General features: G+C 41.8%; 1 protein-coding gene across 7 annotated transcripts; it reads left to right on the forward strand.

Annotated features, from left to right (window-relative positions):
• Nucleotides 1–4932: 4932 nt before the first annotated feature.
• ikzf1 (IKAROS family zinc finger 1 (Ikaros)) lies at nt 4933–23233 on the forward strand. 7 transcript variants are annotated; one of them, XM_040139832.1, is made up of 8 exons: nt 5109–5227; nt 9951–10004; nt 10156–10269; nt 16591–16860; nt 18459–18626; nt 20349–20474; nt 21073–21207; nt 21631–23233. In XM_040139832.1, the coding sequence occupies exons 2-8, from the start codon at nt 9965–9967 to the stop codon at nt 22338–22340; spliced, it is 1563 nt and encodes a 520-aa protein (XP_039995766.1). In that variant the 5' UTR covers nt 5109–5227; nt 9951–9964; the 3' UTR covers nt 22341–23233. The 7 variants fall into 7 exon arrangements, with proteins under 7 accessions (XP_039995773.1, XP_039995766.1, XP_039995767.1 ...); XM_040139833.1 differs by having other exon boundaries at nt 21076–21207; XM_040139834.1 differs by lacking the exon at nt 21073–21207.
• Nucleotides 23234–25995: the final 2762 nt, after the last annotated feature.

Genomic DNA, 25995 nt, shown 5'->3' on the forward strand with positions numbered 1-25995 from the left:
AGATCCATTCTGAGTAACAATTTGGTTTTAACCAAAGCTAATTTGCTCAGGAAACACATATTAAATGCAGTCTGCTGTCTACACTGCACACATCATACTGTATAAAGGTGTTACTTTTCTTTTAATGCAAATCTACATTATTAAGTGTCTGCCGGCTATAGCTTTATGTCTGTGGTTTATGCAGCTTCACGCTAAGACAGGAAATAGGGATGAGCTGGTTTTCCTGTTTCTCTTCATCTATATTTTGTTTAGATTTACATTTCACAAGGATTTGTTCTTGAACACACTGCTGATTTTGTGAAGAGTTAAGGTTGTGCGATCACTAATGCATCACTATTCTAATCCACATCTCAAGTATCTTACATTTATTGACATTAAAGGAGGTAGTCTGAGGTTTCAGTATTGCACTTCAATAAAGCTGAGGGACTCAAAAAAAAGGAGGGTCTAAATTGAAGAAGCAGAGGCTAATACATCCTGAGTTATAGTCTTTAGTATGGGTAAACCTCCAAAAATATTGGACATACATTTCCCGTAACGCAGCTCTCTAGCATCTTTTATTAGAGATCATCAGGAAACTTGGGAAAACGCCCTTCAGAGTTGCATAAGACATTAATAAATTGTAAACCTGTTTTCACGGGCCATATAGTACTATTTTAAAATGTAATTTCTTGTTACTCAAAAGTAATCAGTTACATTACTTGTTACCTTATTTCAGTACTCAGCACAGCTCAGTCAAAATCAAAACTCAAAATCCTCCAAAACTATACTTGAGATACTCTATAGTTAACATGCAGAAATAGTGAGCGAGACATTATTTTCTCAATCAGTCTGCGTACATTTGGGAGGTATTTACTGACCAACGACAGCTAGCTTAGCCCTGCAGCAGTTCTGTCCTCAGAGTGAGGCCACGGGGTTCCCTCATCCTCCAACTCTGAACAAACCCAGGTAACTCCCAAATGTGGGCTAATGGGTGATGTTAGCAAGCCAGCTAACAACACACAACACGTGTAAAAAATTTGGAATTCCTCATTTTAAGAGTTCAGAGTTACTAACCATACCAACACACACTGTAGATTTGTTAAGATTTATCCTTTGCATTGCAGTGGATCCAGTAAATCTAGAGAGCACACTCTTCCTTTTGGCTTGGTGATGGACGTCTAGTAACCACCAATTCATGTGCTGGACTATCTTGACATGAAGCTTACATTCAGAAAGCTATGCTTCCTCTTTAACCACATTATCAAATGAGGGAGGAACCAGACTTTGCTGCGACTAACTAAAGCATTTTCAAACTAATTTGTGATCATCTTTTCATCAACTTAGGACTTTTGGAGATGTTATAGATGCTTAAAAATATAGTTTGATGTTTTGGGAGCTTATTATGAGCTTATTAGCTTTTTTGCTGAGAGTTAGAAGAGAGGATTGATACTACTCATTTCTGTATGCCAAACATGAAGCTGCAGCAAGCAGCTGGTTAATTTAGCTTAGCATAAAGACTGAAAACCCTGAAATAGCTAGTTTGGCTCTGTCAAAAGTAGGGCTGTCACTTTTTCAAAAAGTCAAACTTGAACGAATTTGAACTAGCATGTTAGCGTATTTAACGACTTCGCTGGCGAGCTAGCAGGTGAGTCCTCAGATTTGTTGTCGTTGTAGAGTCAGACACCAGCTTTTAACAAAGTCGGCAAACACTGGCAATTTTGTCATCTACAATGAGGAACCCAAAATACTTCCACACGCTGCTTGGTGCCATGATAATCCAGTTCACACAACTTAGCTTGCAAGAGTCCTCTTTCATTGTTATTTATTAGCTTGCAATAAATGCAATAGGTCAAGCTGATAGTAAATTTTAACACCCCCTGCTGGACCACAAGGCAAATTAATTCAAATGGTCTGATCCACTCACATGGCTGTAAATTTCATCACAGTTTGAATATTGATGTTATTATATTTTTTTTCCCACATTTGAATGAAAGTTCGAATTTCGAATAAATCCGATAACCAGCACCTCTAAAGCTCACTAATTAACACGTGATTATATGACTGTCTGCTGCTGGCTAGCTGTTTCCCCCTCGTCTTTATGCTAAGCTAAGCCATCTGTCTCCCGGCTGTAGCTTCATATTTGGCGGACAGACATGAGAGTGGTATCCATCCTCTCATCTAACTCTCAGCAAGACCGCAAGGAAACGTGTTCCCATAAATGTTAAACTGTTGTTTTAAAGCAGGTACTGTACCCAAGATGCAATTTGCTGTTGTGTTTAAGACCAATAAAACGGAGTAACCCTCCTCACAGCAATCATAACTCTATCTGCTAAAAAAGCGCCCCCTCCTCGTCAGATTTTCCAGCCTGTGGTCTGAATCTCATCACTGGCTCCTTTTCAAAACAGGCTCACAAACATCATGATTGATTCAGCCACTATCCTCCAGGATCTCTCAATGCCTGCCTGGGCTGGAGATTAATTTCCTTTTCCTCATCTTAATTTTTACTCATCGCCTCTCCATAAAAAGGCTAAATGTCAAGCATGCCTGACTCCTTCTAGTGACACATCTATTCCAGCAGATAATTACCATAAGGAAATTGATGCTTTAGTGTGCAGAGGGGAATTTAATTTACTCTGACATCCTCACAGCATAATGCATTCCTAAAGAAAGGGAGTTTTTCAGTTTGCAATTGACTTTTTAGATAAATTGGACTATTTAATGTGATTATCAGTCTTGAACGTCTTTGACTTATTAAGGTGTTGAAACCAATTAAGGGTTACATGCTGCTCGTGCTTCCAAATGTGAAACAGTGAATACTGCTTAAAGATCCATGAAATAAGAACCAGCCAGAGCCTATTGTTCCGTCGTCGACCAGCTACGATGCCTGATGATGTTTTGAGACTTGCCAGGTAATGATAATAATTACAGGAGCATGGTTTACCTCAGGTTGTGGATTAACCTGAAGGAGCCGAGGGTTATGTTCAGTTCCAGTTGTAGCTGTGGACTGCAGCCTGCACGCAAAGTATACTCTTAAATGCTACAGAATTAAATAATCTTATAAAACCTTGAAGCCCTCTGCAGAAATCTGCGTTAATGTGCAGGCAATTCCACATGACCAATAACAATTTACATGCCTTGTAGAAGTCAGACGTTAGGATGACTATGAGCAACTCAGCCAGTGGTGAGTGTCGATCCCATTTTTGCAGTAACTCATCTAGACGTTGTCCTTGCAGTATTTTGCCACTCAGACATACAGTGAGTGAAGCTGCTGTGTCACCAAAGGGGAGAGTATCTCTGGGTCATGGAAGACCCCAGTCATGATTGGACACCTCTGCGTTCGCTGATAGCGCTGAGTCGTATTACAGTCCCAGCATTCCCTCTGTGTGGCCTCAAGAGTCGCCCATCCTGCAGCTTTTTCACACCTGCAAGAGTGAGAAAACTGCAGCCTCTGACGAAGCAGCGCTGGCTGTGTGGCCTTGAGGAAGTCAGCGAGCGTTGCTGCAATCCATATTATGGCCGTGAAGACACAGCAGGCCACAGCACTCCTGCCCAAAGTTCCTCCTTTTGCAACCAACTGCCTGAATGTTGTGCTTCTTAGGAGATAAGGGCAGCCTCCCACGAAAGGTGACTCAGCAATCCAGCACACGCAGCCTCTCCTGAGATAAGAGCGCTCTGTGGGGCCTGAGGACAGTGGGATACTGTCCTCAGGAAAAACAGTCACAAGCAGAGAAAGCAGTGGCGTATAACCACCACTTATTCTGGGAAACAGAGTATAAAAACCCCTGCAACTTCATCAGCAGTGAATATATACACTGTAGGAAGGAAGGACTCTAGCTTAATAGTATAAGCTTTAAGTTCAAATTCAGTAATTACAGCAAAGATCCACACCAGCAGATATTCAAATGAGATAATAATGACAAGATATATTTGAAAATGAGAGGTGATATATTTTAGCCAAACCAGAGGTGTAACTCATTATTTATTTAGATTTTTCCATCAATATTAATCCACAATTTATATTTCTGTTAATAATTTCAGACAATATATGGGTGCCCATCATTCTCTGGATTCAACCATACAATTGCACACAAGAGACTGACACTTAGATTGGCAGTATAAGAAAATTGGAAAGTATCTATTAAACATCTTAAAAGGGTCTGGATATGTGATATGTGGCTGCTGCTGTACTGTCTTAAAACTATCAGTATGAATGATGAAACAAGCGAGGGAGATGAAGTATTGCACCCTATCCAGATACATGTGCTGCAGACGGAGTGTGCTGATGGTTTACTAATTTACATTTGATGTTATGCATCTCAGTTTCAAGTCGCTTCCGAGCAGTTTTTTGAATTTCTGATGTTAAAGTGTCGCGTAGAATAGAATATTGATGGAAGCATCTGAAGCTAAAATATCTCTGATCGAATTGGAGCCACAGTGCCAGTGGCGTAGTGTTGGTTTGTGCACCCCAGTGCACAAAACCAGGGGGAAAACCACATTTCACTGAAAAGAATGCATATCTGCAAAATAATCAACTTCAGGACTGAGCCACTGACTCACTTTATGTGCATCTTAAAACAGAAAGTAACAAAGAGTATAATTCTAAAAGAGGAAACCAACTTGGTCAGGCTCAGACATAACCCTGATTGTGGACACCTGCTGATGTGATGGGGTAGGACGAGGGGCTCTGACACTAAAGGGACCATCACTGGAGAGAAAGAGTAAAGTCAAGTGGATGAAAGACCATAGAGGAGGGGGGGGGGGAACTCATTATATGGGAAAGAAAACAGTTGTGTTAATTTCATGGACTGCTTCAGCGTGCCAGAACAGGTGACAGAAGGGGAGCTGTCCAATATGCAAGTGAGGAGTCCCCCCCTCATCAGCTTCCTCACTGAGAATGAAATAAATAAACAATGAACGGTCCACTCTCCTCGCGCGCCTCATCCCATCTCATGCATGGCTGCCAGTAATGGTCTACTGGGTGTCAGCTTTTATTGGCACGGCACAAAGCAAGCGCCAGGGGCTCGGTGGCTCGACTCCCCGTTGCAGACTCGGCCTGTGGATAAAAGCAAGCAAAATGCCCTAGTCGAGCTCAGAGACATAGTCATGTTGGGCTGGAACGAGGAAGTGCAGTGGAGAGGGGAGGGACTCAGGGCGCAGCTCCATGGGGCCGCCGCGGCGCTGCGACCTTCTGCACATGGAGCCGGGGAGAGTTGGAAGAACTTCATACTGCAAACTCAAGGAATAGCAGGTAAAGTGACTTCCACCGCACTTTTCAGCTCCACGCTAATCTCGAAGACTTGCTCGACGCCGCGGAACTCGGATAGTTTGTTCTCGGGGCTTTTAGGAGACTTCTGCACCCGACTGGAAAAGACTCTCCTTAGAGTTTCGGTGCAGGTGCGCCGCAGCATCAGATCCCGTTAGTTGCGCGTGTTTCTCTGCTGATGCAGGACGTGTCAGGGATGAACAAAGCCGAGTACTTTTTAAAATTAAATACAGAAAAAACGATATTCATTTGTACTGCCGTATTTGTTTCTCTACAGCCAGTAATTTGAGGGAAGAAATGGAATGTTCCCCATTTTCCATGTGTCTTTTTCTTTTGGGAACATATGGATAAATTACTTCACAATGACGTAGATTTATGTAAAAATACTCATCTAATTTCTAAGGAGTCCTACTAATTATCCAGGCATTTCGTTCTCATTTCAGCCTCTTTAATACACTTTTAAATTCCTGTTAGAGCACCTGTTGCAACAGATGTGCGCGCCCAGTAAACCTCAGATAGTCCCTCGTTCTCTGGAGTTGAATAAAATATTAAAACGCGCATTTTCAGGAAAAAACAAACAAAAAAACAAAACAAAAAAAACCAGCTTTTAATTAAGACGCATATTTGTCAAGGGCCAAAGGACCGAATGTGGAAACATTTTAGAGCCGCTTGAACAGGAAATCAGTACGCACCGACCTACGCTGTGTCTATTGTCTCAGATGAATTAATAATCGATAAATCGGATCATTTCTCATACCCTTAAAGCTTTCTATTCACTCGTTCGACCCACGGTCTCGGTTGTTAAACGTCTGTGTGAAGGGGGAGAAAAAAAAAACGCGCACATGTAGGCAGGACTGATCAAACTTTTTTACAATGCAGACACTGAGGTGGAAAGTTGTTCATCAACGCCCAGAAAAAAAAAAAAAAAAAAAAAAACACAGAAGAAGAAAGTAAGATTCACTGTCAAACTGCTGAGGAAATCAAGTGTTTTCTTCTTCTTTTTTTTTTTTTTAACCACGGCGCAAAACCTAGAATTCTTGGTGGTAGACGCCGAGCCTCTGTAGAAAATATTTAAGCCCAGCTGGAGCTTAAAATGTTGATCACATGAAGGTTTAATTTACCCTTTCATAATTCTATCTTGGCAGCAATTGTATCGGGGCGTTTGTGCGAGGTAAAGCTTTGAATCAATGAGTTTTCATCGTTTTGTTCACATCTTGAACTGTGGGACAGCATGTTCCTTTTATGTAGCCTAATTTGTATTTTCCTTTTTAAGCAAGTATGAATGCAATTGACGTTCTCATCTAAGTAAAATCTTATTTTTTGTGTGAAACCTTAAAGGGTAGTCAGTTACTCAGTAATTTCACTAAAATCAGACCTAAATGCAAACATTCGAGGGAAACTAACACTTGGCTAAAGGTCCCTAAAAAAAGTAAGTTTGATTTCAGATGTTGGAACTTGAGAGTGGACTCCAAGTACCTGCTCAGATAAGACTTTTTCAGAGCTCAGTTGGAAAAGAGAAGTGCTGAAAGTGCTGCAAATCTGTCTGCAGATACATTATCTTTCTTGTCAGTAGAAACAGAAGTAGGAGGGGGGCAGAGGAAGACAGACAGTTATTAAAATGATTGTACTGTCTGAATCGCAGAGTAGTGAAGTGTGTCAGATGCAAATGAAGGAAACTTCTCTTCAGCGCACCTTTGCTCTTCCCTCACCCCCTCGATAGACTCCCAGAACACATCCGCGAACCCTATCTACCCACTGACACCCATACATTTCATGACTCACTGATGAGAATTCCCCATGTGCATATGAACAACGGTGACCATGTACCACATTGCTTGGCAGCGTAGGACAATCTCTTTTCCTAATGGTTGATAAGAAAGTGCCCAGAGCTTCAATACCCCTCATGAAACCCATGGGAGTGAAAATTATTGAATTATGAATTCAGATATTTTCATTAATTGTCAGTAAGTCTGCTTAGTGACTGTCTCAAGTGGAAACTTTTAGTAGAGTATATGAGTAAGTATCTAGAGTTATGATTCATATTGTTTGATTGTGCATGCAATCAGTGAGAATGAAGTGACAAACGGTTATGTCTATCTATATCTATATATATAGATATATATATAGATACAGATATAGATAGACAGAGATATATAGATAGATATGTATAATCTGATGTGTTTAAATGCTATTTATTTTTATTGCCGCCAAACGTCTAAGCAGAAACATCTAAAAATATTTAACATGGGCCTCCTTGGTCTTTAATCACACTTCTGTTTTGGATTTTAATGATTAATCAGTCCATTAAAGATAACAGACTTTATCAAATTATATCATACTCTGTGAATATTATTACAGTTTTTAAAATTGCAAGAATTTTGCAAGAACTTAATTCAGTTCAAACTGAAACACTCAAGAAATGTCTTTTTTTGTGAAATCTTTTCCCCATTTCTATACCTGAGTGTTTCTTCACGTATTCCCTCATTTACTGTTCCATTAAAATGTGTATTACATATACTCAGGTATACACATACCAGTATTTGTGTTTCCTTCAGGGTACCCAGACTTTGCTGGTGTGGTCCTCAGTATCTGTTAACGGTTTCGTTATTTCTCATCTCCACCCTGCTCCCTGGTGCAGCTTTTACACCTCACTTTGAGCAGACGCCTCTAACCCCCCCCCAACTCAACCACCGCCATCCACCAAACACACACACACACACACACACATGAGGAGGACCGAGAATTCTGTCAACCCACAAGCCTCTTCCTGCCTCTCCTCACTTGACGTAGTCAGACCAAAACTTTTCCAGTCCCCCTGCGCTCTGTCTCAGAAGTCTCAGAAGTCTTTTCTGTGACTTCCATTTCACTGGCTGAAAGATTCCACCTGCCCCCAGTTCATACACTCACACACACACACACACACACACCAAAACACCGGGTTACAACCAGGACATGAGCAATAAGTAGTTAAAATCCTGCTATTTTAATAATTTCAGTTTGATTGGATTACATAAATGAGAAAAAGCTCATAATTGGTTTGTTGGATGAAAACAATTTAACTGCACAACACTTGCTTTTAGATGAAAGTATGTTTTCAGTTTTTAATAGGTAAGACCTGAAACTTTGGCAAAGGACAATTCCAGTTGGGTTCATCAGATAATACTCGAGGCGTAGTGTCTAAAGATTGAAGTACTACTAAAAAAAATATGGAAAGAGTTTTTCAAAAAGTGACAGAAACAGCATGAAAATAGTATCACTTTCTCGAACAAAATAGCTACTTCCTGAATATTCTACGTGCACCTTACTTTCCACATGCCTGCGTGGCAAGTGGCTTGTGGCTGAATGTAGGAACTCTCTTTTTTACTTCTGTCGAAGCCCCCCTCACCAACACATCCGTGTTTCCCCTCGCACCATCTGCCCAGAAAAAAGGGCACACGAGAATATACCTCCCTCTGTACCCGACCTCCAAATTCCAGATGCTGAAGAACGGCGCTGCAGAGTCAGAGCTCAGCAGAGTCACACGCAACACCCCTGTGTTGTGCTAAACAAATCATCTGCACCAGCGACCTTTGCCCTCCTCCCTCTTCCTCCTCCCCTCACACTTGCATCCTGGGCGTCTGCAGGCTGCCGAGCTCCTGACTTGACTCCGCAGAATATTGTGCGTTGCGACAGAGCGGCCTGTTCGCTTCCCACTATTTGTTCCAAATGTGTGGAGCCATCTGTCAGTAAAACAGGAAGACCTAGGTTCCCCTTCTCCCTTGGGCTCGTTTCGCTATTTTCGGGAGCTTCACTTCTCCCTGTGTGGCTGCTTGGACTGGGCAGCGGCCCCACCAAGGGCTTCTTGAAGTGGCGGAGCTGGGGCTGAAGCTGTCGGGCCCATCTGCTGCAGGCTTGAGGGCCATCCATTATTAATGGGGCCACGAGCACTGGTGACTCCTCAGATATTCAGCCCTGGCCGGAGAATTGCTTCTGGACGCGACTGCCTCGTCTTGCTAAAAAAATTAATAAATAAAGAGAACTTCTCTTTCCTTTGGCCTGCTTTTCTGTCTCTTTTCTTTTCTCAACACCTTCCTGTTGCATTTGCTCTTCTGACTTCTTGCTCCCACATTGCTATCTACTTCTCTGCCTCTATATCTATCTTGTTGCCTTTCTCTCCTTCTTCTTCTTTCACTTTCTCTGCCTCTCTTTTTTTTCTGATTGTCGCTTGCATGTGTCTGTGCTCAGGCCGCGGGCTCAGCGATGCATGCTCACTAAATTAGAGAGAACACGAGCGCCGATCAGCTGGGCACGCAAACGCCCGCATCCCTGGTGACCTGGGGCCAGTTAATTTTCTGCTTAATTTTGCGGCAGTCACTTTGCATTTTTGGATGATTACGTGGCAGGAAATTAACAATAAATAACAAATGTGGTCTGAAAGCTCATTCCCAGCAAAGTCGTGCTACCAGTGGGCCCCATCAGCCAAAGCAAAGCCACTTTCCAAGTTCAGTCTCTCTGTCAGACTCGTAATGAAAATGTCTGTGATTCTTTGTAATGTAATGTGGGGGACAGTGGTGTGTCTGCGGCTGTGACAAGAGTGATCTCACTGAGGTGACGGAGTCATGCCGAGAAGTACACCTTTTACTCCGCTCTACCTTTTTATAATGCTGTTTCCTCCGCCTGCACTTGATTAAACTTACAACCAAATCCATCTCCGTCTCTCTCCCCTTAGAGTACTTGCATCGCATGGAGACAGAGGAGGCCCAGGAAATGGCCCAGATGCCAGGTAAAAGACTACCGACTGCATAATTGAACCATAGAGTGCAGAAAGTAGATACAATAGGCCCACAAACAAGCTCTTAAACCCACTTGGAGGTAATTTTGCTTCTCCCCTGAATGAAACATATCATGGGGTTTACTGGTGTGTGTCTCCCCAGGCAGGGACAGCCCCCCCACCAACGAAGCGTCCGAGGAGGCAGAAGAGGCCATGGCCGTCCCTGAGGACCTGTCAGCCGGCTCCACCCACCAGCAGAACAACAGAGGGGACAAAGGTAAGAGGCAACATCTCACCAAGTGCACCCACAGCCAGTCAGAACATCACCGATGCTTGTGTAAATTAGTATGAGTGTGTGATTGCCACATTAAGTAGAGCGTATCCCACGAAGGGGCAATAACATGAGTCAAAACCACAGCAGTGCCTCTCCCAACAGTAATGTAACAGTAATGTATTCATTCCCAAAGCATCCAGAAAAGAGTAAAACGGTTACATGAAAGTAATGTCAGTATCAAAAGCATAACATATATATATATATATATAAAAGCATAAAAATGTTTAATCCCATGCACATCCAGTGGGGGAAATTTGCTGTTCCAAATCCCTTGGAAAAATTAATTTAAAGCTGCAAAGAGACACATTTAGGTCATTGGCAGAAAAGGTAAAAAAAAAAAAAAAAAAAAAACAGAAATCTCTTTGATCCATGGCATGTCATTAATAAGCCGAATCTTAAGGAATAGCTAATGTGGCCTTGATTTGAGTTTGTGAACATCAAGCCAGGGAATACCATGGTGAAAATAAGGATGAAGCATGAAAGGGGGATTCACATCGGCAGTGTATATTTATCTCAAGTCTTCTAACGTGGGTGGTTTGTGAAAAAATTGAAATGTTGAGGTTGAAATCGTCATTAAAGGTTATCAGTTTTACATGCCAGCAAGATGTATCTGACTTAACCTACACAGGACAAATACGTAAGTATTATATTGCTTACTATAATTGTTTATTCATGAAATTCATAGCTTATTAATAGTTTAAAGTACATTAACATGTCCAAAGAATGTCCGATTCCAGTCCACATGAGACCTGCTGCCACTTATTGCATTAGTTTAACCAGTCACAAAGATAGTAGATGTAGGACATAGAGATATGAAGAATCAGAAAAGTGTGAGGACATTTTTTTAGACAGTTAAAGATGTGAAATGGACAGACAGAGACGCAATTCAGGATCATGAAAATGTGGGTTGTATATTTTGTTTTCATCATGACAAATGATTTTACTCGATGGCCAAAAAGAAACACAAAAACAAAAACAAGCATGACAGCTCGAATTTGATCATCCTATCAGTGTTTTTCCACTTATCCAGATAACGACAAAGATTAGCAGCTCACAGTCAAAAATAAAATATGAGAGGAAACTGAAATAGGATGTGTAAGAGTTTCCTAAGAAGAACTTGCCATCAGACAGTTTCAACACTCCTGGAGATAGAGTGTTCAGGAACAGGGCCAAGCCCAAGAGAGATCAGTGCATCACTACACCACATAGGTCACACACCTGCACACATACACACTTACTCACAAATGTTCTCTGTTTGACTTTACAACTGTTGAGATGTCATACAGGAATCTCTCAGCACTTCTGAACAAGTGCTGCGGCGGTATCTGAATCGAGTTAGGAGGCATGTGCAGTGCCACGTTCTATGCGACTGTGCACGCCTCACCTCAGCCGACTGATGGATGTTTGGTAAAATCTGGGAAAAACAGAAAACAGCGATAGAAGATGATTTAGATGTACTATATGTGACTTTCCGTTCAATCCCTATTAAGTAGGATCACTTCGCATAAGTGTGAGTGTGTACATGTGCCTACATAGGGACAGAGAAAAAGAGCCTAAAGAGAGAAAGAAGGGAAGTGCAAGTATCTGGTACATCTATGCATCACTGCCTCTATGATAAAAGCCCGAATGAGTTATAATTATCACCCAGGATCATGTGCTGCTCAGTTCTCTGTCATAGAAAAGGCAAAAAGCAGGGGGGACTATATCTGGAACACTGGACCTCAAAGTATGAAAAGCTCAAAACCTTAAAACCAGTTTGTTTCCTGTTGCAAACAAGTCTTCACAACTTGGGATCGTCATTGGTGCATGCACAATTTCGCAATTCATACATATACGACTACAAGCATAAGGGAGGTTTTACGTCAGAGTGAACCCTATTTTGTCGTCAAAATTTCCCCGATCCACTGTTTGGTATACTGTCACAGACAAGCAAATTAAATTAATTTTATTGTCTTCAGTGCAGCTATAACTGAAATAAATAAGCATGGAGACATATTTGCTTAAGGTCACAAGAGGATCTTCACAACATCCCAGTTCAATGATTTCTCTTTCACTTTCAGTGATTCAGACAGAACCTTTGCTATTTCAGAGACATGAGACTGAGAGGGAGACTGAGCTGTCTAGTTCCCGAAAACATGGAGGCGAGTTTTTAAAATAAAAAAGTGTGAGGGGAAAAGTAGGCTGTTTTTGGTGTTCCTGCAAGTCGTGCTGAGTGTGTTGCTGGCATGGTTTAACACATATGTGGTTCCACTACTTTGCACACAGGGTTATTTTCAGGCAGTGAGAGCAGCACAAGTCAGTAACAGTAACCTTCAGCAGGCTCCCTTTGTTTCCACACTGCAGAACTAACAAACTTGCTAACTTGCTTGGTATCTGCTATTGATCTCTGTCAATATAGTTTGAATATTTTTATCTTTATCTTTTTATACCAACTCATGAATGATATAGCTTTTCAAAAATATATTATTTTTGGTCACATATCTCAATATTTGTCATTGTTTAATTTCCTGCAAAAGACTGCGTTACCACTTCACCTGTAATTTGACAATTTGATCCACACCAGGTTGTAAGAATTTTATTGCGACCTGTTTTGTTTGTCTACCGAGCGATCTGACAGTTGCTTCCCAAAAAGAGCTAATCAGGATGTGTGACTGTGACAAACATGATATAAAGTAAAAAGCCTCTTCCTACTCCCAGTTTAGTTACAACTTCCCCATATCCATGAGAAGTGGGGGCAGCCCAGTGCTCATGGTTCCCTTATGTCTGCTTTAGCCAGCTGATAATCTGAGAGCCTTGCTGGTGTATTAGATGTTTCAGGAACTAACAACTGCAGATAAAGATAAAGGTTTTTTAGTGCTTTGTTCCAACCATTCATTTTCCTTAAATCAGTGAGAATATGCAGAATACCTTATGTACAGTATACATCTGCTTTGGAGTTTAAATTGTTGTTAAATCGAGTTTTTCCTTAATCAGTGGCCTCAATTCCATGTGCAGAGAAATGCCTCTTGCTAATACTGAGCAAGGCAATGGTCTGATTAAGCCGTTTTATTGATTTACATAATTTTATGACTCCACATTGACATTAGAAAAGTGCTTAAGTTATCCAGAAAATTGTGGCAATCAGGGATGTTGTGGCTAAAACCATGAATTAAATTAGGAGGGTTGAAGGGGTGTTGCCACTTATTTAGTTTTGCTTTCGAGCTCTGTGATATGCAAATGGCACGAACTTGATCGCTTGCCCTAAAAAATCCCTTCAGTTTAATTTTTTCTGACACTGACATCACCGCTAGAGTGCTTATGCCTGGCTGAAAAACCTTGCGGCTGAAGTGAGAAATTTATACACGTTTTGCAACACGTACAACGTAAAATCTCTAAAAAAAAAAAAAGATGACTCTGGCTGCTCAGTGCAGGAGTAATTCTCTTTCACCTCTGCAAACACGAGTAGGACATGTGCACAACTTCACTTCATACTGCAGTTTACAAAATGTCAGAATGACGTGAAGGTGTAAATATGTCTTAAGTCAGTGAGTCCCAACAAGGGTTACTTGTACCCCAGGGAGTACCTCTGTAGATGCAGATTGTGGATTAGCTAAACTCATTTTAAAAAGGAGCAAAAATAGCAACGACATTTGAGAAGTTGAAACGGCTGGCTGAAAGTAATTGATGAAAAGTTCAAGTAGCTAGCTAAAAGCAATAGACAGATGGTTAAAATAAATAATGTTAGCTAAAGTAAGAAATAAATGGTTAATATAGTAAACATAGCAGATAAAGGGTGAAATATTTGAAAGTAATCGATAAATAGTGAAATATCTTCAAGTAATGGATAAGTATGTGAAATATTTAGCTGAAGGTGATGGATGAATAGTTAAAGTAGACAGCTCAAATGAAGGGATAAGTTTACTTTGCCAGAAGTAATGCAAAATGGTTCAAATAAGGTGTAGATGGTGTAGATAACAAAAACGGTTGAGAACCATTGTCTTAAGTTATATCTGTTCATGCATGTACAAACAGAGAGCTCTTAAGTGAAACTAAAAGCATTCTGGTTATAATGGTGTAAGAGTTTTGTGTTCACATACAGTAGTTTCTGCTAACATGCATTGTTATCTTCATTGGATTGTGTTTACAATATGGATGCACATGTAATATGTTTGGTAACTAATTCATACACAGTTTTGTACCATAACTCATCGTCATCCTTTGCACTTTTGTGCAACTGTTAAGAAGCCCTTCGGCTTTGTACAGCGAAGCCTTTCCTTCTCTTTGCGTGCACAGTCTGTGTTTGTCTTATCTCATCTGTTCAGCAAAAAGACACGAGAGGTTGTCCAAAAGGTTTTCAACAGTCGAACAGATGAGGAGATTGTTTGTCCTGCAACTGAAAATAAGACACACCTTGTGTGGAGATGGATGGTCGGATTACGTGACTTTGATTGGAAAAGAGATCCTGTACATCTCGTGATCCTTCCTCCGTGTTAGCTCTCAAATTTTCCTCCACCTCCTGCTTTCTATGGGAAACATTGTGTACATTAGGGGATTTATGTTCCCTTGGTGGCTCGCGGTGAAAATGAGACTATGCAAAAAAAACAAAAAAAACTAACAAACAACAAAAAAAAAACAAAACTGTTTCAGTTAGAGGCTGTTTTACAATTCCTTTCCCGTGCTTCCCTTTCTGTCACTTCTCCATAATTCTTGGTATTTCAGTTAGACAGGCCCTCTTTCTAAAGCTTCCCCTTTTCCATAGATTCCTATATTTCATGATTTCCACCTCTTCCTCTTCAGTTGTACAAACAGAGGTAGAGGGATGGGGAAATCAGGCTGCCACCATGACATGCAAACCACATTCTGGTAGTTGTGGGACTTGCAAGAGCTGTCAGTTCTCTTAAATGTCTCTTACGTTCTATGGTGGGAAAAGAAGGAGCTGTTAGTTTAACACAGAGGGCACTTCTCTTTTCTGATCACTTTGGGAACACCACACAGAGACTATGGATTTTTTTCTAACAGTTCCACAGATAATAGTTGCCATTCATCAGTCTTGCGGCATTTACTTTCCGTATTCTGAAAATCATCAAATGTCAAAAGTGAGACAGATCAAGACTGGTGAAAAGGCTCTCTGCGCATGTGTCTGTGTGTTCATTTCACTCTGTTGCTCTGATGCACACCGCTGTCGTCCCTAGTTTCGCACTGTTTCCTGTGTCTCTGTTTCCTGTTTATCTTGCTGTCATTTGTTTCACCAAAAGTGTGATGGTGCGAGATGATCTGTGTGTTTCTTCACCTCCTCATCAACATCCTCAGTAACAGTAGATATGCTCTCCACCTGTCTATCCTTATGAAATCTACTATAGTTCTTTCAAAGAAATAAGCAGTAGAGTGTACAGTTTAAATGTGTAGGCTGCGGGTTGCTCTTATCTGATACTTGTTGACTTTTCGCAGGCTAAATTCACGAAATGCCTAAAATAGAAGGGGAAGTTTTTGAAATTTTGATGCAGCATCCCTGTAAACATGAAAATGTCACATTGTGCACTAAAGGAGGTTTGTCATTACAAAGCCGTTGTTGCCCCACTTATATTATAATGCAGTTGGAGGGGCTAAAACACAGTGTCTATCGCGACAGAAGAAAGAGGCAATGAACAGTACAGTGCTGTACTGAATGGATTCAAATAAAGCCAGGCCATATTTTTTCATAATGAGTTTCAAAGTTGAGTTTAATAGCTGCAAATTACTGTTTGAGTTCATCACCAAAGTCTTTATAAAATGAGTCCGTAAGCATGTAATTTATTTCAGTAACAAAAGTGCCGAATAATACGTGTGTCATTCAGACAAAAAAATAAATTCACTTCAAAAAAAAGTATGTAGGTGAGATTAAAAAACAAACAAACATGCGTTTAGCAGAGTATCTCACCGAAATAAAAGGCCGAACAATATGAGAAAGAAAAATTAAATCAGTCACTGAAAAAAAACAATTAGTCAGCCGTAAATTATGAAAAAAGTATCAAGTAAAAAAATTAAATAGTAAGATTAAGAACAAAACTAACAGTGATAATGACTATAAAACTATATTGAAGAAGTCAGACCAGGCAAAATGAAAAAGAGGTTAATCTATAAAGCAAAACAAATCACAAGCATTTTTAGAATTGATCATTTAGGTAGGTTATTCTCATGCCACAGCATCAATCTCACACTGATAAATTGCCCATCTTTAGTATATAATATCATGAAAGAATCATGCTCGTATTCTAAACCGTGGCCCCCCCTTGCCCTCTTTTCCAGCCTGTAACATTAAAGTTGAGGCTCGCAGTGATGAGGAGAATGGGCTGGCCTGTGACATGAATGGCATGGAGGAGGAGGAGTGTGCGGAAGACTTGCGCGTGATCGATGCCTCGGGGGCCAAGGTGAACGGCTCACAGCCGAGCCCCGAAGCCAAGGCCTTCTCCTCGGCCGGCGGTATCCGGCTGCCCAACGGGAAGCTCAAGTGCGATATCTGTGGGATAGTTTGCATTGGCCCCAATGTGTTGATGGTGCACAAGCGAAGCCACACTGGTAAGCCACCTGCAATACTTCTTGCCCTTCCTTTGCACCCATATTCACTGTCAGTATGAGAGGATGGATGAGGGGTAGAAAGGGTTCCGCTAAGGCTCCTCCCTAGATTTAGAGCAGCTCTTTAGACATTGAATGGCAAAAAAATTAGTATTTGCCTCCTACAATTTTTTGACATTAAGACAAGCAGTATCATATATACTGTACACATAACTAATAGAGATATAAGTAGAAATAAATCTCATTGCCTGTTCTTATGTTTTCAAACACCCTTATACTCAGCTGTCGTTGTGATGGCATGCTTGTATTTGGCTGTGTGCATGTAGACCCTTCTATCGTGCGTGAAATAGACTTTGAGCATACCATTAGCATTCATTATTGTTCATCTAAATGACTCTGAATTACCACATGACAAGCAACAGTAACTGATCAAATTATTGTGCGATAAAGTAGCAGAGATGAGCTTGGTCCGAAAAAACATGCCCTCAGTTGAGAAACAGGATATCTGCTGCAATTAAATGGAATCTCCATAAAGTGACAATTATCTGGCTATTAAAAGTTTTTCAAATTTCAAAATTGATATTCTATTGTAACGAAGCCAAACCAGTGGTGGGGAACATTTTTGAAAAAGGCACTTTAACTATCAAGCTTTAGAAACTAATGAAACTCAAAATGGAAGAAAGGAACACTAGACTAATGTAAATGCAAAAGAAAGTACAATAAAGGACATAATGAAGTGCCTCCTATTTAAATAGAAAATATTCTGTGGTGAGTCTTTGCTCCTGAAATGCATTTTTAATGAATTTCCTTTTTTATATATTTTTGCTGCTTCACTGGTGACTCTTATTTTATGGGAGGCCTTTGTAAAAAAAAAAAAAAAAAAAAAAAAAAAAAAAGGCATATTAAAACGTTCTCACAGAATGCCACAACACTCGGAGAGGCTGGATATTGGTTTATTCCAGAGGCGCTGATCAGGAAGACTGGCTCTCAACACAAAGTGTTTCCTTCGCTTTATTCAAATGAGGCTGAATTTGCATTGTGATGTGCCGCTCTTATTTTAGAGACGAAGAAGAGTAAAAAATGAGATTTTCAGATCAAATTGACCTAGGCAATGGTGCATTACGGAACTGGCAGGCTGAGTCTGAAAGGCTCGTGTTCGATCAGAGCGCCAGAAGTCGGTGAGGCAGGGGGAGCATGGAGAGATGGAGTGTCGCTCTGCTGTGAAACCCTCCCACAGGGTGCTGGATCGCTCTCTGCCCCAGAGGTGCTCCATCATCCGGCTTGTTCTGGCGCTCGGGACGCTTGTAGTGCAGTGACCCCGCATTCCCACATCAGCAGCCTGCTTTTTCTCCACATAGAAAAGACAAAGGCTTTGAGCTTTTTATTCTTGTCAGTGGAGGGATCAAACGTGGCGAGATTAGGGAGAGCAGTGCAACCAAGAGAAGCCTTAAAAGTCATGAATTGCCTGATACATGGAAAACATAAAAATAATTGAGTGCAAGTAAAAACATACACGTTATTTTTTTTTCTGTTCTTTTTCTGTTCGTGCTATCTGCCACTTTACAGTACAGTGTGTGTGTCTGCTGTGTTCTTGTCCCCAGGAGAACGTCCTTTCCAGTGCAGCCAGTGCGGTGCCTCTTTCACCCAGAAGGGTAACCTCCTCCGCCACATCAAGCTCCACTCAGGGGAAAAACCCTTCAAGTGTCACCTTTGCAGCTATGCGTGTCGCAGGAGGGACGCCCTCACTGGCCATTTACGCACCCACTCGGGTGAGTACGCACAGGTCACCCACACTGCAGACTTCTGGCACGTTCTGCAGTGCATACGGCGAGAGCTCAGGCTTATATAAGGGGAAGTTCACAGGGTGCAGATATGGTGTCACTTTATTTTTGCAAATATTTTGCAGAAGTATGTGTTAATGAAATATTCTGGGTGTAAACAGTGCACTTTCAAAGCCTGCTCTGAATAGGTTAACTAGAAAGTAAAAGCTTAAGTGGCAAGATTACAATCTCTCACCATTTTTAATATGCAGATATGATGCATTAACAAACAACGTCAAAAAAAATTAAAGTATTGTCATCAGTGCGTCGAATTAGTTGTCTCAAGCACTTTTTAAGTCTCCAGACTTTGGTACGCATAGGCCACTGAACTGGATTTTCTGAAAAGCAAAGGCTACATGGAAGCTAGTGAATTGCAATTAAAAAGCTTACAAACTGTGGCAGCCTATGCTTAAAGGATAAATGATATTAAAGATAGAAATATTCTAATTATATTAATAGTATTCCTTTTATGAGTATAATAGGATTATTTTTGGTATTGTCAACAAATCCCATGGAAAGACCCAAAGCCAATAGTCCGTCTCTCGACACTTGGCTTCCCTACCCTGTCTTTGGCACTCAGCCCCGTGCCCATTGCTTCCCATCTCATCTTTAAAAACGGGCCACAAACATACAGTTTCATTCAAAAAGGGTTCAGTCATTTCCTAAAAAAAGGTGGGCACTGCAGTCTGCCAACAAATGTTACTCAAACAGGAGTAGTTAGTGCATTTTTTTCTGGAACTGTTTTCAGCTGTGGCTGAGTAAGTGCTGGTGAGTATTCATGACACCGGGATGATGTATGGGGAATCGACTTAAAAGTAATTACAGTGCCTATGTTCCTTTTATTGAAAGAACATTTCACCCAGTGCAAAGGTGTGGCTCTTTATTTGCCTTTTTTTTTTATACTTTTGGGACAAAAGCTCTATGGCTCAGAGGAACAAGCTATAGCCAGAAGTCCCCAAATGCTGCGTCCTCCCCCTCCAAAACCTGGGACCAAAAAACATAAGAATTCTTTTCTTTATATGGATTTTTCATAATTTGTTTATTCAACTTGAAGATTTATCCTACAAGGCCAGGAATACACGTCAGGTGGGGAGATAGTCAATCCCTCATTTATTTATTTTGTTGGTGTAAAAGTAGTTGAATTAAAATAGAGTCTATATAGGAGTCATCTTATACAATACCCACCACGTGTATATATATTTGTAGAACCAAAAAAATCCCCTCAAGTTCTTCCTGAATTCCCCCAGAAAATACAGAGGACATGACCTCAGAAGCAGCTACAGCCATGCTTATGTCATCCTAAGAAATCTAAAAGTTTACCGGTGAAGCGTTCGCTCTGGAATTCCCAAAGATCATCTGCTGGCAGTGTGGGCGGGACCGCTTCTCCTCGGGTTTCCTCTAGGGGGTGCTCTTTTCTTCGGGCCGAACACCCAGTTCGTCCCCCCCCCCCCAGGCCGAACTGGAAAGTGGGAAATCCACCACTTCGCGCGTTTCTCCGTGACAGAACTAGTGAAGGGAGCGCGTAGAGGAACAGGTGGACTCACCTGTCGCTTGGATCGTGATTGTGTAACGAAGCCGACGTGTATTTATTTAGAAAGCCCCGCTTTGGGATCAGTCCCCGCGTGGGACACTGCGCCGCTCTGTTCACTGACAGAAAGTTGTGTCTTGCAGTTGGAAAACCCCACAAGTGCGCCTACTGTGGGCGGAGTTACAAGCAGCGCAGCTCCCTGGAGGAGCACAAGGAGCGCTGCCACAACTACCTCCAGTGCATGGGGCTGCAGAACAGCATCTACACAGGTTGGTGCCCCGTGAGACGCTCGCTTCACTCTCACCCGAGTCTGATGACCCACTTTACCCTGAGCACAGCACTCTGTGTGTGTGTGTGTGTGTGTGTGTGTGTGTGTGCGTGTGTGTGCGTGCGTGCGTGCGTGCGTGCGTGACAGCAGTGTACCATGCCGACAGTGTTGCAGTTACTGAATGCCCCGGCAAGTCAGGTTGAATTCAGTGTCATTTCCATGCGAACAGAGGCTCACGCACAAGCTCTGTGTTCAAAATAACTGCAGAGCTAATCAAGTCAGTTTGGACATGCTGTCAGTATGCAGTTCCTTAGTTGTCCGTAGATCCTCTGCAGTCATGAATTAAATCTACACACTATAGAATCCTTACTGAATGTGCAGGGTGCTGTAAGCTCTGCATTACATACATGATCTGGGAGCATGGACAAATACTCTTATTTACAGACCAGGGGCTTCACATGTGTCAGAATAGTCCGCTCTGCGCCCTGTGAGGAAAAATACCACCAGGCATGTGTTATCTGGCACCAGCGCATCGCTTTAAACAGGATAAACGCAAATTACTTTGACTCTGAATTCTACTTCTCTGTCTTGCTTTCCAGTAGTAAAGGAAGAAAGCAACCAGAATGAGCAGAGGGAAGACTTAAGCCAGACGGGATCTGACAGAGCCTTGGTGCTAGACAGACTAGCTAATAATGTAGCTAAACGTAAGAGCACTATGCCACAGAAGTTTGTAGGTAAGGGCTAAAATCTGCTTCCTTTGTGTAAATACAATGTTGCTACTTTTGCTGAAAAACAAGTGTGACGGCTGCACCTGTGAAAGCTGCATAAGGTGAAGCTGCTGTGTGTTTTGTGTCTTTTCTTTGCCACCTCGGCTCTGCAGAATGCATGCAGTTCAGTCTGGTCAGGAATTGTGCCTTTTCATTTGTTTAATCGCTGTTAGAAGAGACTTTGTTATAATATTTCCTGAGTGTTAGATCCTGGATATTAATTAATCACGAGACCAGAAAAAACAATAACATTAAGTCATTTTCCAACTCAGCTAGAGAGGAGCAGGCTCATTTCCAAGATAGTGAAATCACAGGGTGTAGGTGAAATTTTATGTGGGTCGGTAAAGCTTAACCTCTACATTGCTCCTCTGTCTCTCTCTGGCACCTCAGGTGACAAACGTCTGTCAGACCTCTCCTACGACGGAGGAGCAGGCGAGCTGATTCAGCCCCACGTCATCGACCAGGCCATCAACAGCGCCATCAGCTACCTGGGGGCCGAGTCGCTGCGGCCTCTGGTCCAGACCTCCCCAGCCTCCTCTTCTGATGTGGGCCTCAGCTCCATGTACCCTCTCCACAAGCCGGCGCCCGAGGGCCACACGGGGACAGGCCACAGCTTGTCAGCCAAAGACAGTGCAGCTGAGAACCTGCTGCTGCTCTCCAACTCCAAGTCTGCCTCCAGCGAGAAGGATGGCTCGCCCAGCCACAGCGGCCAGGACTCCACCGACACCGAGAGCAACAATGAGGATCGTCCAGGCGGGGCGGCACCCGGCCTCATCTACCTGACCAATCACATCACCTCGGGGGTGAGGAACGGCGTGCTCCCTCTGGTGAAGGAGGAGCAGCAGAGGCAGTATGAGGCCATCCGGGCCAGCATGGAGATGGCCTCCGAGGGCTTCAAGGTGGTGACGGCGGACGGGGAGCAGGTGAGGGCGTACCGGTGCGAACACTGCCGCGTTCTCTTCCTGGACCACGTCATGTACACCATTCACATGGGCTGCCACGGCTTCAGAGACCCCTTCGAGTGCAACCTCTGCGGTCACCGGAGCCAAGACCGATACGAGTTCTCCTCTCACATAACGCGAGGGGAGCATCGCTACTGAGCCCCGTCCACACACACTTTCACACAAACGGGTGTATATATGGAAAAAACACACACACTCACTCATAGACATGCACCTTCAACAAATGCATAGAAAAAACAAAATGTAAAAGATGCTGTTGATGTCTGAGAGTTGTGTTTTTTATACAAAGGATGCATGTTTGTTGAACACAGATAAATGTATACAATTATTAAAAAATCCATTATTTTCCTTTCAAATACCATGCGAAAAAGAAAGAGTAGTTATTCATTTGTCTTTTATAAAGGAACAAAATATTGTCCAGTGGAGACGACACAGCTGAGGTTCTGTGCCACTTTATACTTAAGTTTAACTCATGTCTATACAGTTGCCACATGTATAAAATGTAAACGTGACTTTTCTTTTGGAAAACCAGGCAGCAACTTTTTTCTAGTTTTGAAATAGAAAAGATTTCTATCCTTTTATTTACACATCTCTGTCGTGAACTGAAAATGTCCATAAAAGATTCTCCTCTGCAGCTGTTTTCAGTACAGGAAAACCTACTTTAATGTCGGTCTTAAATGCAATCAATAAAAACGTAACAATCAGTGTAGATAACCTCATATTGCCTTCCAAAGTGTCAACCTGTTCTTGTATTTGTAACAACCTACATATTATTTATATCACATTTACACTCCTGTCTGTTTTTGTATTTATTATAATGATTGTTGTTTGTCTCTAGGGTAGTTAAAAAAAGTTGCATTTTTTTTTTTTTTTTTCTGTTCAACTGTACTTAATGTATTTGAGGTGAAAACATGACTGCTGCTGGAAGCTACATTTGGTTTTATCATGGGAAAATGTTATCCTGGCCTTTTTGTTTCATACCTGATGGCTAAGAATTGTCTAACTCGCAAAATGAAAGTGAGCCATTTGAAGGGAGCTTTATGCTTGCAAAATATCAATAAAGGATATTTTATATATGCACAAAGAGTGTTATGTTGTTTTTTTTTTTTTTGTCTACGGTGAATGAGTGTAGAAGTAAGGGGGAAGCAGCTTAATTTATACCTGAGAAACTTCGTAGCAAGTAAAGGAGAATTACTTGTAGCAAGAATAAAGGAGAAAGAGTTAGCTCTTTATCCTTTATCCTTTATCTTAGCAGAACTGTGCATGGATACGTCATTACGAATATACCGTATATACATGCAGATATTTCATGGCAAATTGGTGTTTTTAATAGGACTGTTTTTCGTAACTGGACCATATTCTTTGAAAGGGTAGTTAAAGGAAAGTTTCTCTGAGTTTTACTGCATCAGTTTGCCTCCTTAACAAATGTGGAGATTTCATTTCACACTCTCGAACCTTCTGGAATAATTAAGTTTAGACGTCATTCAAGATGCCGCTCAGAGACACCTGCCTGTCAAGCCAGAGCCGAGAAAGAGCGAATGACTGGCATTTCTGGACAAAATAGTAAACCACCGAACACACCGAAAGAGAATTTACAGTTAGAGGGGAATAAATAAACAACTCTCCACATACTGTACAATTAGTGTGGTTGCAAAATGCTGTAAGCAAATCAAATGTTAATCTTTTCCTCAGTGTTTTTGGAGCTATAAGCCGTAAATTCCATATTTTCCAACTAAAAATATATTTATATTTTCATATAATTTACTAAGGATGTCAAACAGTCAGAGAACACGACACAGTGGCAAGTGTCTGCACAGAGACCCTCCTATTCAAATCGTGACATCAAGAGACTACTGGTAGCATAAGCAGCACACGCACAAAAGGGTGTTTATGAGAGTGAACACCCTCCATGCACACACACACACACACACACCATACACACGCCAGCAGGCCGACATGTGCATGTGTCCGGGACCTGAGGAGTCCGACTGGTCCTCTGAGGAGTGGCAGCAGCAGAGGGCTGGGACAGAGAGGACGAGCCACTGGAGCAGAAGGCCAGGCCCGTCTGGAGAGGCCCAGTCAGCGCCGACGTAGGAGCTCGGCGGCGTTGTGCAGCGACAGCCTCGTCCAGATGGCTGCTGTGTGATTTAGCAGAAACGGGAAGCAGCTGCGGGCAGCGCTGAGTCCCCCACGCTTGACTGGGACCCATCACGGGAGGGTGGGCATTTGCATGAGAGGGATAATCTGGCCAACCAACTCTGGCCCTGCCAGAATCCCAAATCTCACTTCTCCTTTCAGCCAGCGGACTGAAATAGTCCTTTAAGAGTCAGACTTAACCATACCCAATTGTACTGTCAACAGGATCCAACAAAATGTTACCACTCAGGGTCTTTCTTTTCTTTCACTTTACATGACTCTGTCCCATTAATGGATGACAATATTAGAATATTCAGTACAGAATTTGTGACTTTGGTCACTGTTTCTACCAGTGTTTTTCTCAATGTCGGCTTTCCTGTCCAAAATATAGATTACTAAAATTAAATATTACATTTGATTGCCTCTCTTGGAAGTGTGTGTGTAGTTGAGACACTTAGTCCACTGAACTAAACTACCTAACGGTATATATACAATAGGATGTTTACTTTTGATACTTTAAAGTTATAATCCTTAAGATTTTCGGTCATGGTTGGTTAGCTGGTGTATCTTTTCACAGTGCAGCTTAACAAACTCATGTAGTTGTAAGAAGTCAGTCGATAATAATTGCAATCACAATCGATCACACGTTGCACACGGCACACGCAGTTTTCCAAAATAAAACATAGGCGACACTGGATTTCATGCTGCATTGTTTCCTATGAGTCCCTGGTGCACGTGAAGGCAAATGTAAAGGCACTGAATGGCTAGTGATGAAAAAGTGTTGCCCATTAAATAAAATCAAAACCAGGGTTTGATTTCATTAAAATCTTAAGAATTGTAACTTTAAGTTAATTTTGCTGATTATAGGTCTATACTTTTACCCAAATAAAATTTATAATACAGGACTTTTATTTGTAACTGGGTGTTTTTACGTTGTTTCACACATACTTCTGCTCAAGCAAAGGTTCCGAGTACTTCTTCCACCAGTGTCTCTACCTGAACTCCTTGAACAACTCACAATACTCAAAGCAGGAAACATAGAGCAGTTCCAATAAATCATCACCATCTCCAGGTTAGTTAGATACTCCGAGTCTCATGACACGTGCACCTCAATTTCCAATGTCAGCATTCCAAATTTGAATAAGAAGCATATAGGCAGTTTTTTTTTGTTTTTTTTTTCAGTGAATGTACTGTGTAATGTGTGTGTTTGTGACCCCACAACCCCAGATGTAACCGCCGTTGCACAGCCAGGGTCGAACTGAGCCACAAGCTTACGCCATATGGCACAGTTTTCAGTCTATACTCTATGGATTCTATGGATCCCGCCAGCACCAGAGGAATTCTGTGCATCTGTCCCAGTCCAGCTGTGAGGAGTCCCCCGTGTTCGGAGACACCCACTGGGGGGTTGTGTGACTACTTTCACTGCTGGCTAATTCAACAAAGTTGCAATACAGTGGCCAACCACACACGTATGAAATATTTATTAGGGACTTGACAAAAAGATGAAAAATAAATGAAAGTCTTTTTTCATGGTCTTCCAGATTTTCAAAGATTGTTTCATGAAATTTACATGAGAATTTCATTTCATGTGTGCACAATCTATAATCGTCCTCTTCAGTAATAGTGTATGTATGACCAGTGAGGCATTCAACTCGAA

This window comes from Xiphias gladius, chromosome 11 (genome assembly GCF_016859285.1).
Source record: "Xiphias gladius isolate SHS-SW01 ecotype Sanya breed wild chromosome 11, ASM1685928v1, whole genome shotgun sequence".
Classification (NCBI taxonomy): domain Eukaryota; kingdom Metazoa; phylum Chordata; class Actinopteri; order Istiophoriformes; family Xiphiidae; genus Xiphias; species Xiphias gladius.